Consider the following 13,266-nt stretch of genomic DNA (forward strand, 5'->3'; position numbering starts at 1 on the left):
ACTAGTCTCCAAGTCCCTGCCGCTGAAAAACATTCCAACATTATGATGCTGCCACCACCATGCTTCACTGTAGGGATGGTGCCAGGTTTCCTCCAGACATGACTCTTGGCATTCAGGCCAAAGAGTTCAATCTTGCTTTCATCAGACCAGAGAATCTTGTTTCTCATGGCCTTAGTCCTTTAGGTGCCTTTTGGCAAACTCCAAGCTGGCTGTCTTGTGCCTTTTACCGAGGAGTGGCTTCTGTCTGGCCACTCTACCATAAAGTCCTAATTGGTGGAGTGCTGCAGAGATGGTTGTCCTTCTGGAAGGTTATCCCATCTCCACAGAGAAACTCTGGAGCTCTGTCAGAGTGACCGTTGGGTTCTTGGTCACCTCCATGACAAAGACCCTTCTCCCACGATTGCTCAGTTTGGCCGTGGTTACAAACTTCTTCCATTTAAGAATGATAGAGGCCACTGTGTTCTTGGCGACCTTCAATGCTGCGGACATTTTTTGGTATGCTTCCCCAGATCTGTGCCTCAGCACAACCCTGTCTCGGAGCTCTACAGACAATTCCTTCAACCTCATGGCTTGGTTTTTGCTCTGACATGCGCTGACAACTGTGGGACCTTATATAGATAGGTGTGTGCCTTTCCAAATCATATCCAATCAATTGATTTTACCACAGGTGGACTCCAATCAAGTTGTAGAAACATTTCAAGGATGATCAATGGAAACAGGATGCACCTGAGCTAAATTTTGAGTCTCATAGCAAAGGGTCTCAATACTTATGTAAATAAGGTATTTCCGTTTTTTTTTATAAATGCGCAAACATTTCTAAAAACCTGTTTCCGCTTTGTCATTACGGGATATTGTGGGTAGATTGATGAGGAAAACATTTCATTTAATCAATTTTAGAATAAGGCTGTAACATAACAACATTTGAAAAAAGTCAAAGGGTCTAAATACTTTCTGAATGTACTGTATAGGTCATGCTCTCTTTGAAGTGTAAAATACCATCTTACAACAACAAAAAACACAGGGATTGGCATCTTTAACTTTACCACATGATATCAAGCAGCCAACGTGAGGCACAATGAAGAGCATTTTTAGAAGGAGCAAAGAGAGGATGGGAAGAGAGGAGTGGGATGAGAGTAATCCAGTCGATTGGTAATACTGGCTCCAGCACACACAACATCCCCTTCAGCTCTCTCTGTCTCTGGCTGTTTGATCATCCACATTACAAGAGTAATTACAGGCACACAACTCTGACAGGGACAGCTTGCCTCCACCAGCAGTGCTTTACACGCACAAAGGACATTAACGTCCCTCCCATTCTCTGCACAATCTCCCAGATCCACCATACGTGCCCAACTCATGCAGATAGCATAGGACCCATGCAATCCCCGATAGAATAATCATGATCTATATGAAGAGGCAGTTTTGTTTGAATCTTATTTTGTTTTGTAAAATGATATCTCTCGGTCCTCGAGCTCTGTATAGAAAAGCATTCCTTGACATCCGAATGCGAATGAAATTACCAACAAGGCCAACAATAACCAATATTTGGTCTTTAAAAATTATACAATTCAAGGGCTTTCCAGTTAACACATAACGTTCTGAGAACCACATGTTTCTTAGAGCTTGGTGAGAGCGTGGTTGTTCTATGGTTACTTTGAACACAACCTTCTCACAATTTTCTGTTAATGTTGCAGGATAGTTGCTTGGCTTTAAGACATTCTCAGCACATTTAAGGAACTTCACAATTATAATTTTTTCTTGGTATTTTAGTACTTTAACAGAACATTTTCTAAATGTTCAAAGATGGTTACATTTCATTTCAATTTTGGTAATGTTCTAGGAATGTTCTCCAACTGGTTTGACATTCGGGAATGTTCTCAAATAATTCAGAAAACGTTAAGAAACAACGTTCTTCTGTGGGAATTACAGTACTTCAGCATAATGTTTCCTACAGGTTTCCTAATGGTTCTATTTAAAGTCATGTTCTCAAATTGTTCCGAGAACATTAAGAAACAACGTTCTTCTTTGGGAATTTCAGCATAATGTTTCCCACAAGTTTCCTCATGGTTCTATTTAAAGTCATGTTCTCAAATTGTTCCGAGATCATTAAGAAAACTTTCCATAAAAACCACAAGAAAACTTTTGTAACATTCAGAGAAGGGCACAGCAATGGGTGGGCCTGGGAGTGCATAGGCCCACCCACGTGGGAGCCAGGCCCAGCCAATCGGAATGAGCTTTTCCCAACAAAAGGACTTTATTACAGACAGAAATACTCCTCAACACCCCCCTCCCCTCCTCTGACGATATTGCAGGTGAAGAAGCCGGATGTGGAGGTCCTGGGCTGGTGTGGTTACATGTGGTCTGAAGTTGAGAGGCCGGTTGGACGTACTGCCAAACTCTTATCATAGAGAAATTAACATTAAATTCTCTGACAACAGCTCTGTTGGACATTCCTACAGTCATCATGCCAATTGCACGCTCCTTCAAAACATTGTGTTGTGTGACAAAACTGCACATTTTAGAGTGGCTTTTTATTGTCCCTAGTACAAAATCCACCTGTGTAATGATATTGCTGTTTAATCAGCTCCTTGATATGCCACACCAGTCAGGTGGATGGATTATTTTGACAAAGGAAAAATGCTCACTAACAGGGATGTAAACAAATTTGTGCACAACATTTGAGAGAAATAAGCTTTTTGTGTGTATGGAACATTTCTTGGATCTTTCATGAAACACTTTATATGTTGAGTTCATATTTTTGTTCAGTGTACAGTCTATCTGAATCTAAATGAAATTATACAAATCTAAAAGTAACTTAATGCCATTGCCAACTATGTAAAAATAGTCTACATAAAGCCAACACAGAAAAACATTGCAGCCTGCAGGTAGAAAATATCTTTTTTTTAAATGCTGTAAATCACATTGGCTACGCATGGCCTGTCTGCAACGAACTTGAAATATTTTTAGCAACTATCAACTGGGTTGCCTGAAACTCGAGCGAGAAAACTTGAAATAAAATATATAAAGTATATAAAATATTCTGGGCCCTCAGAGTTTCCCATGCCAGTGACCTCGGGACAGACACAGCTGTAGGCTATTGTAAAAACCGACTTTGTTAACTTGCTGTTTGAGATGAAGAAAAATGACTTTGAGAAACTCCACAGCTCATTAGCGGTGGTGAGTTAAGACAATCAGAAATACTATCAGACATCCCCAAATGGGCACATTTATAGGCCTACATTAGCGAGCAGGCCATGTAGACGAGTCCTACTTCTATATGCATAATCAGGTGCGCATCCTTACTCAACATTGACAGCAGCTTTTCAAACAAAAGATGAATAAATTGACAACTCATAAATGGAAAGAAATAAACAAAAACTTGTTTCTCACCAATGTAGCATAGGTTGTGAGTTCTGCAAAACACATGTCCTCTCCAACTATGAGAACTGTAGTCCTAAATGACTATAATAGTTATACAGGGTGTAAAATGTACTGAACACGACCCTGGACTAGCCTTCCCTGTGGCTCAGTTGGTAGAGCATGGTGTTTGCAATGTCAGGGTTGTGGGTTCGATTCCCACGGGGGTACAGTACAAAAAGAAATGTATGCATTCACTACTGTACAGTCGCTCTGGATAAGAGCGTCTGCTAAATGACTAAAATGTAAATGTAAAATGGACACCTGCGGGTAGATTTTGGCATTGGCAGGTAAAATGTCAATTTCACCAGCCACATTGGCAGGTGGTCTGGGCTCCACAGTGCGAGCACTTCACTCACATTTCTGAATAACAACGTATGATCACATTTATAGCACAGTAAATGCTGCAGTAGCTGTTTCCAAATGATTTCTGCACTTTGTTTCATAGCTGGTAAATAAATCGCACAAAGTCAAAGAACTACAAATCCTATAGCCTATCCTACCTACCTTGAGCTGTAACACTGCCTGGCTAGGGGCTGTGCACAGTGCACGTGAAGAGCTGACTGTCCACAGGCATAACAGTTGGTCTAATTTACTTGAAACAAAAGTCTACTGAAGTGAAACTTTGTCCTTGTGTTTCTTGGCTATTTGCATTGTTTTGTTCACAAGCTAAGTTGTTTTTCAATGGTTGAGTTTCAATTGCTAGAGAAGAGAAGAGAACGCAGCTATTAGTCAGACTCTCAATCTCACAGGCACATGACTTTCAAGTCACATTAACATGGTAACCTGCCGCCTTAAAGGGGCAGGTGAACATTTTTAAAGGTTCAGGTGCAGTGGCTACCCATCATTCAGGTAAGGTGGGGCAGAGCCCCACATGTTTTGAGCCCCACCTGTTTAGCTTAACAAAATCATGAATAAAGCTGCATACAAACATGGTCTCTTTTTTGCTATCTTGAGTAAGGCAGCTCCAAAATACATGTGTTTCAGCCTAGCTTAGTGCTTTCTGTGGTGGTGGTGGGGCAGCCACCACCACAGGGGTTGGTAATGTTCTCTAGTTGCGCAGTGATTGGCTCAGTGTTCTGTCACTCATTGGGACACTATGTCACTGCCAAATCTAAGGGTAGAACTAAAAAATTCAAGCCCCTTGGGTGCTGGCATAGTTACATTAGAAGTGCCCATCCAAAAAGTCTCAAGGTCATTGGTCACAGATAAAATGACTTCAAATCCCGTTATATCAGCTTTGATTGGATTGATCATGTCAACATCATACTTTCAAAATCTTAGCTAGCAAGTTAGCAGTCATCATCATGAATTAAGTCAACAATCTACTGGCAAATCCTTTTCAATCCTTGTCATGTGAAGAAATTATAGATAAAACGTATCGGTGCTCTTGGCCATTGGACATAAACATTACACCTCAAGTTGGAAATCGCAAATTCAACAATGAGTGGTTTGTAAGGAATAAGTGGCTAACTGCAAGCATTGCAAAGCAATCACTAGCCTACTATTCAGTGGAGTGGATGTATGGTCCAAGTCTGGGTTTAAGGGTCTCTTTTCCAAGCTTAAAAGGATAAACATTCAACATTGGCCATGCTGTCAATCCAGCATGACTTCTGCCGCGTTCAAAACAACTGGAAACTCGGAAGTGGGAAATCTCAGACTTCAGTGAGTTCAAAACAACTGGGAACTCGTAACTGGGAAATCTGACTTCAGTGAGTTCAAGACAACTGGGAACTCAGAAAAAAACTAGCTCCGACTGGGAAAATATGTTTTGAACGGTCATCCAACTCGGAATTCCAAGTCGGGAACTCTGGCCTCTTTCTAGAGCTCCGACCCGAAGATCACTAACGTCATGATTTGACCTTGTTTTTTTCCGAGTTCCCAGTTGTCTTGAAAGCACCATAAATCCAGAGAATGCCAGACTTTGATGATAAAGTTTCATGACAAAATCTGCCTACAAAGGACCGCCATGCCACCTTCCCGTTCAAGTGAGCGCAGAACAACAAGATGAGTCCAAAAATGTCTCATATGCTGCTGCATAAATGTAATATGCCAGGAGATATGTATACTGTAGCTAAGAAAGTAATACTAAGTTTATCTTGAGTAGTAAGCTGTTAGTAGCCCATGTGCCTCATCCTAATAATTTGGTCCCTTTTCCCCTCATAATTTAGCCGACTGTTCTGACTTGTACATATTGCCTATAGCCTGTTTTAGAGAAATGTCATCATCGAATATTATAAGAGCTTTCATTGTCTGTTTATGTGCCCCATTTAATTATCCGATGATAATATATTGAATGCATTAACAGAAATTACCGTAACCAAACAAACATTGCAGATTATAACAGTACATGTTGGCTACTGCTGGTGATATATGTAATGGGGAATTGATAGACACAGCAAACAATGCGTACAATTAAGTTATGAAACAATGAATACCTATGAAATGGCGGGAGAGAGCGCATTCTGGAGAGAGACATGCCTTGTTCATCTGAGCCACATTCCCCATTCTCTTGGATTGTATCATCCCTACGGCCTCCTCAACAGATTGGTCCACTAAGACAGGCGCAAATCAGACAGGTGTCTTGTGTGCAATAAAAAAAAATCAATGTTTTCAATAAAGACGCCTTTTGTCATACAGTATTCCATTTAAGGCACCCAGACCTTATAAAAGTTGCACAGTATACCCTTAATCTTGTAATAAATCAAATCTAGTGATACATAGCATTTCTGCCATCCATTGTGACATTGTGGGAGGATAACCAACCTTCCAATTAATGGCAATGCATTTCTTAGCCGCTATCAATGCTAGGTTACTGAGTTTCTTCTGATAACAGCCTCCAGTATCAGCTTTTCCAAGCAAACAAAAACAGGGAGAATCTGTAGACATGCTGAGATAAAAGAACATACTCTTTGCCAGAATTCAGCCAGCGTTCACAAGATCATAACATTTGCAAATATGTCCCCTTTTGTGTTTTACACCTCCAGCAGAATAATTACATTTCTGAGTGCATGATATTCAGTTTAACTGGTATATAGTTAGTTCTATGGATGGTCTTAAACTGCAGTAATTTACGTCTGAGATTATATGAATATGACTGGGTATTCAAACATATCTGTATCCATTCTTCATCATCGATAGTGTCTCCCAGGTCTTCCTAACATTTTTTCTTTGACATGTTTTGTGTCTGTCACGCCCTGATCTGTCTCACCTGTTCTCGTGATTGTCTTCACCTCCTCCACCTCCAGGTGTCGCTTATTTTCCCCAGTGTATTTATCCCTGTGTTTCCTGTCTCTCTGTGCCAGTTCGTCTTGTATGTTTTCAAGTCAATCACCGTGTTTTTTCCGTGCTCCTGTTTTCTATTCTCTTTTTCTAGTCTTCCCGGTTTTGACCCTTGCCTGTTTTTTCTGGATTCCGTACCCGCCTGCCTGACCCTTCTGCCTGCCCTGACATCGAGCCTGTCTGCCACTCTGTACCTCTTGGACTCAGAATCTGGTTTTGACCTTTTGCCTGTCCACGACCATTCTCTTGCCTACTCCTTTTGGATATAAATAAACAACTAAGACTCTAACCATCTGCCTCCTGTGTCTGCATCTGGGTCTCGCCTTGTGCCCTGATAGTGTCATCAGGAAAAGCCTCTATCAACCTTTAATACAGTTTGGAAATCCACTTGAGATTTGTCAGCCTGCCTTAAAATAGTTGAAATCTTTTAAGTTTCTGGCTTGTCCAGTCTTTGCTGCACTGAGAGAATCAAGTGTTGTAGAGTATCTGCAAAGGTTCACCTCAGCGCTGTCACAGACTGGTCTTCCCTGGTTGCCTGACCCTGCTGAGACCCATGTCACCATCTGATCCTGCTCAGACGAGGCATGACAAAGAATTAACTTGGTGTACATATATACGTTATATTATCCAAGAATAGAATCAATGGTTCAATAATTGAAATTATCATTATTCCCAGATCCCAGACTGTAGCAGGTATACCCATCAACTCAAGATGGAACTTGTTATTCAGTCACTGATTGTTATAATAAACTGCAAAAATGCACCTGAGCTCTGTAGACTGGTCTTCACTGGCTGTCTTGACCCTGCTGGGACACCTTTTATCATCTGATTCTGCTAAGACATGATGAGCATAGTGTTGTGTACTGATTGTGCATCATGACAGTGTAGCCTGTAGGGCTGTTCATACCGTATCAGTGTGAAAAGTAGGGAATTACATAGGGACAGATCAATGCTATATTGACTCTAATAAAAACTCACATTGCGCTGACAAAAAATGTCAGAATATTAGTCTTCAATCGTTTGGCTGCTGGTTGTCATCGTTGATTCAGGTCTAGTGTGATTGGGGCAAAAATAATAGCTAAAGTTAGTAAGCTAGCTAGCTGATGTTAGCCAACTTTTGGCTAGCTCCAATGGTACATCAACTGACAAAAACAAACCATGTTAAATGCCTTCTGTTGAAATGAGACAAAAAGGCTACAAAACATTTCCATAGACACAACCACTGTTAGATACTGCTACTTGACAGATAGCTAGAGGCTAGAGCTGATCCGGCTGTGTTAGCTACTAGCTAGTTCATTCTCTTCAGACATAACTTCAGTCGAGAGGGGATGAAATATTACTGTAGCTAACGTTACATGTCAGTTACACTACTAGTTCAGAACTTTTTCTGTTAAGTAAAACAGAAGTTACCTTGCCAGCTACATCAGTCAAATAAAGAGTAGCCGGTTTCTGCTCTGCTTGCTTTTACAGCCTGGAGGAAAGCGCAACACACACAGAGACAGCAGCTACAGAGAGCAGCACCGTGTCTTTCAGAAGCTTTGCCTTCACACAGCCTTTCTGCGCGCTCTGTAGTTTCCGCATGGTCGGTCCTAAAGCACACCGATGCCGCTTTTATTATCACAGTACAATGATAAAACTGGTGGGGACAAAATGCACTTTTAGAATGTGGAGGGGTCATGTCCCCCCGTCTCCAGTGAACATTGTGCCCCTGGTTTTGACATATAAAATGATCAGGTGCTGTTGGTCATCATGTTTCACAGGGATTTACATTAAGGTCTGAAAAGCAAAGTAGCTATTTTCACCTACTTAGAGGGGAGGAACCAGAAAGACCAGACTGGAATTCTTAGCGTTTTTGGTTGTTATCAAGTACTTAAAGAAAGCACCTGTCCAATGGGGCAGCCACCTTTATGTCAATCCCTGAAACAGATGTCATAGTTTGTCAGTTGAGTTTAAGTTGACAGGGATGTATACAATATATTACTGTCATGATGATAATAATACATTAACTGCAAGGCTGTGAGTGTGTGTGTGTGTGTGTGTGTGTGTGTGTGTGTGTGTGTGTGTGTGTGTGTGTGTGTGTGTGTGTGTGTGTGTGTGTGTGTGTGTGTGTGTGACAACAAACTAATCCTTTGAGCCTCCAGGCTTCAGACATGAGATATCAAAAACGTCACCCCCACAGAACCCGTGTCTATTACCAGCCTGCTATTGTATATTACGACTTGACATGTTTATGGACTAAAAGTTAATGCCATTCTAATTAAATGTGGATTTTTAATTGATTCAATACCATGAAACTGCACGCACCCGCGTTTGTCAATTATCGTTATGTTAGCCTAGCCTTATAAAGATAACTAGAACATTGATAGCCTGTCACAGATTGTCAAAAAGTGATGTTGTATTCCTTTGACAATTAATACGATTCAAAAATCATACTAATAATAACAGGCCTATAAATATTCAATGTTTTATTTTTCACCCGTCTTTACTGCCATTATTACATTATTCCAAAGTTTAATCATGTGCATAATTCCGCAGTATCTCTCTCTCTCTCGCTCTCCTTCTCTCGATCTTTCACTCTCTCTGGCTCCCTCTCCCTTTCTCTCTCTGAAATGATACCCCTCTCCACTCCCACACTACTCTAGTAGGGAACACGGTAGGGAACACGGCCAATGCGCATCAACCAGATTAAAGTGGGAACTTCAGGCTGCCATCTGACCCTGGTTTCTTGGAGTGCCGTCGTACTCAAGGGAACCATGCATAACAAACATTAGTCTTTCCTTGCACAAATACAAACTTTAGTGTGGCCAGGAATCGCCGGCAACTTGTGCGCTTGCACTGAAAACAAAACACTGGAAGGATGTTACTTTTCCTGGTAATTTCGTCTGTGATTTCGATTGAACTGTGATGTTTCCACATGATGGGTCATCTGTACAGCGGTTAGATGAAAGTTTACTTTGATCAAACTGCGCAATTTGCGATCCTCGCCCTGTTTATCCCTGATTGGAATGCGAGAGGAGAATGGGGAGGAACAGACTTGTCTATCCAGAATGGATATAACCCCAACAACTTTTGCTGCGCCGAACTCATCAGAGGATATGAATTGCACGAGTGCCCCGAGACCTCCGCCTCACTCCCAGAGCGCGGCCGTCTTCATCGTGCTCATGGTCACTGTTATCATTCTGGTGACGATCGTGGGGAATGTACTGGTTGTGGTGGCCGTTTTCACCAGCCGTGCGCTCCGTGCGCCGCAGAATCTCTTCCTTGTCTCCTTGGCATCGGCAGATATCTTAGTGGCTACCTTGGTCATACCTTTCTCCCTCGCCAACGAGGTCATGGGTTACTGGTACTTTGGGAGCACCTGGTGTGCCTTCTACCTGGCCCTTGACGTCCTCTTCTGCACGTCCTCCATTGTGCACCTCTGCGCCATAAGCCTGGACAGGTACTGGTCTGTAACCAAAGCTGTTAGCTATAACCTGAAGAGGACGCCAAAGCGTATTAAGTGTATGATCACCGTGGTCTGGGTCATATCAGCGGTCATCTCTTTCCCACCCTTGCTTATGACCAAACACGACGAGCACGAGTGTTTGCTCAACAACGAAACATGGTATATTCTCTCGTCTTGCCTGGTCTCATTTTTCGCCCCTGGACTAATCATGATTCTGGTGTATTGTAAAATATATAGAGTGGCCAAGCAGCGCGCATCGACCGTGTTCGCGGCCAAGAACGGGATGGAGAGACAGCCTTTGGAGTCCGAAACTTGCTTTGTGCCCAGGGGGAAATTTGAGGTGGAGAGCCCCAGCAGCCCCAGTTTAGGTGGCCACCCACAGAAAGGAGAGCTGGACGATATAGACCTGGAAGAGACCTGTACCCCCGATAGAAAACCCAAGAAATGCCACTTCTCCAAGAGAGGGAAAGTGGAGGGTGCGAACACGTTCACAAAACAGAGTTGCAGCGCGCCATCGGCTTCGAACTGCAACGCACAGCTCTCTCAGGACCAAAGAACGAGACAGATGTCACTGTCAAAGACAAAACTGGCACAGATGCGTGAAAAGCGCTTTACATTTGTCCTTGCAGTGGTGATGGGGGTGTTTGTACTCTGCTGGTTCCCATTCTTTTTCACATACAGTCTGCACGCAATATGCAGAGATAGTTGCCCGATTCCGGATGCTCTCTTCAATCTGTTTTTCTGGATTGGTTACTGTAACAGTTCAGTAAACCCTATCATTTATACAATATTTAATCGCGATTTTCGGAGATCTTTTAAGAAGATCATATGCCAGACTTCACACACATAACGTTTATTCAATTTCTCCCCCCCGTGTGTGTGTGTGTGTGTGTGTGTGTGTGTGTGTGTGTGTGTGTCTGTCTGTCTGTCTGTCTGTCTGTCTGTCTGTCTGAAGGAATGAATAAAATAGAGAGAGAGGGTGTGAGTGCCTGCTTACGTTCTGTTGCGTTTAATATCTGTCAATTGATTAGCCTACTTAAGAGATGTGTAACACGTGTTTGTAGAATACTGCAATACTATTTATATATATATATATATATATAATCTAATTTTTATGTCTTGTAACATGGACTTCAAATTTGAAGAAGTGAGTTTGTAACCTTCAGATGATGTTTCTGTGTACTTAAATGTATCAGGTTGAAAATCCTAATTGGCATATTTGATAACTTCAAGCAAATATGGTACCAGTATCTGATCTACATATTAGGGAAGCATGAGTCAGCCTGCACTACTATGCTTCTAGGTGTTGTTAATCACATTTCGTAGTGTGCTGTTAATAATACATTAAAGCGTGAGAAGGGCTTACCAAGAAACATTTCCAAAAGGTCTAATTCGAGGTGAAAAGGAGTTGGAGTACTCAACAAAAAAAGCGAGAGATTTATTTTATTTTTGCTCACTTTGGATGCAAGCAGGTGACTGACGTTTCGACATCAAGCTGACATCTTCCTCAGAGTGACCTGATCATTGCACTTAGCTCCTATTTATAGCCTAATGGCCTATTGAGACACAACAATGTAAAAAATAACAATGAGAATATGTTTGAAGTTAAATGGCAAATTATAACACAAAATAATATGAGAAATAGTGTGTCTCGTTAATCATAGGCCATGTCAAAATATACATAGGTGATATTTGCAATGCCTCTAGTTTGTTTTTGTTTACATATGATGTCAGGCTCCCGAGTGGCACAGCCGTCTAAGGCACTGCATCTCAGTGCAGTTCCTGTGATAAATCCCAGGCTGTATCACAACCGGCCGTGATTGGGAGTCCCATAGGGCGGGGCACAATTGGCCCAGCGTCGTCCGGGTTAGGGTATGGCCGGTGTAGGCCGTCATTGTAAATAAGAATCTGTTCTTAACTGACTTGCGTAGTTAAATAAAGGTTAAATAAATAAAAGAAAAAATATCTTGGTGAAAGTTGGACGTGTTCTATGGCGCAGGGAGGAAGGTGAGCCATTGTTGTATATGATATCTGTGGTGCTACAATTAATGAAGCTTTGGATTTTGTATTTACCTGTTCTCTGGTGGTAAAAACTTTAGTATTGGTTGTATTGTCACAATTAACAACAGTAGTCACACTTGTAATTGCCATTGGGCGGGCCTGGGAGCCATAACTGAATAGGCTAGATTGCGCGCACGGCGAAAACAAATGCGAGGAGGCGATGTTGTGAACTCTCAGTAGATTTGAATCACTTTTGAGGATCTTCCAGTGTTTCAATACCATGGATTTTACACAACCAGCAAATGCGCTCCACTGTACTCCCTGGAAAAACACAAAAATGGGGGCCTTTTGTTCTGGTTTCTATAGAGTACCACAATATTAGTCATAATACCCATAAAACCTAGCAGTCAAACAAGGAAATGGTTCCAATCGTTTTTCCACCATTCATTTTCCCCATTGGGCCAGTAACCGAAAGGTTTCTAGATCGAATCCCCGAGCTGACAAGGTAAACATCTGTTGTTCTGCCCCTGAACAAGGCAGTTAACCCACTGTTCCTAGGCCGTCATTGTAAATAAGAATTTGTTCTTAACTGACTTGCCTTGTTAAATAAAAAAATTAAACAGGGGATTTTAGAAACACTTAAAATAAGAGCTGTGTTCTGTGTATGCTTAACCTGGCGTGACATTTTGATAACCATGTTAATCTCTCTAGGACAAGGTGACTTTTATCAATATATTCTCCTATATTTAGCTGCTAATGTGGCTATCATAAAGGACTATAAATGCCATGATGATCTGGATGAGACTGCCGAATTGAGGCAAAGGTAAGAATCTCTGGATTAACTATCTAATGTCAGCTAAATATAGTAATGAATAAATTGTCTACATTTATTTAAATGGACAATTCTGTGAACTGTCGTGTGCAAGTTTTAAATTGACACAATATCTGTTGGCAAAGGTGTCAGCTAGAGATTACGTGCAGGAGCGGGCAGGGATATGTAGTCTTGCATGAAGTCTACTTTGATGCCAATTAGGATTTTGTAATCTGAAAGTCAATAGAGCCGAGTATATTGATAAATCACCTTGTCCGAGAGAGATTTACATTGTTATCAAAACGTCATG

At 41.6% G+C, this 13,266-nt stretch overlaps 1 protein-coding gene across 1 annotated transcript; it reads left to right on the plus strand.

Annotated features, from left to right (window-relative positions):
- The first annotated feature begins 9,311 nt into the window (after positions 1–9,311).
- LOC106603007 (alpha-2Db adrenergic receptor-like) lies at positions 9,312–11,116 on the plus strand. The gene has a single exon (XM_014196107.2). It carries the CDS (start codon positions 9,705–9,707, stop codon positions 10,992–10,994), a length of 1,290 nt encoding a protein of 429 aa, XP_014051582.1. The 5' UTR covers positions 9,312–9,704; the 3' UTR covers positions 10,995–11,116.
- Positions 11,117–13,266: the final 2,150 nt, after the last annotated feature.

The sequence above is a fragment of the Salmo salar genome, chromosome ssa04 (assembly GCF_905237065.1).
Source record: "Salmo salar chromosome ssa04, Ssal_v3.1, whole genome shotgun sequence".
In the NCBI taxonomy this organism is placed as follows: domain Eukaryota; kingdom Metazoa; phylum Chordata; class Actinopteri; order Salmoniformes; family Salmonidae; genus Salmo; species Salmo salar.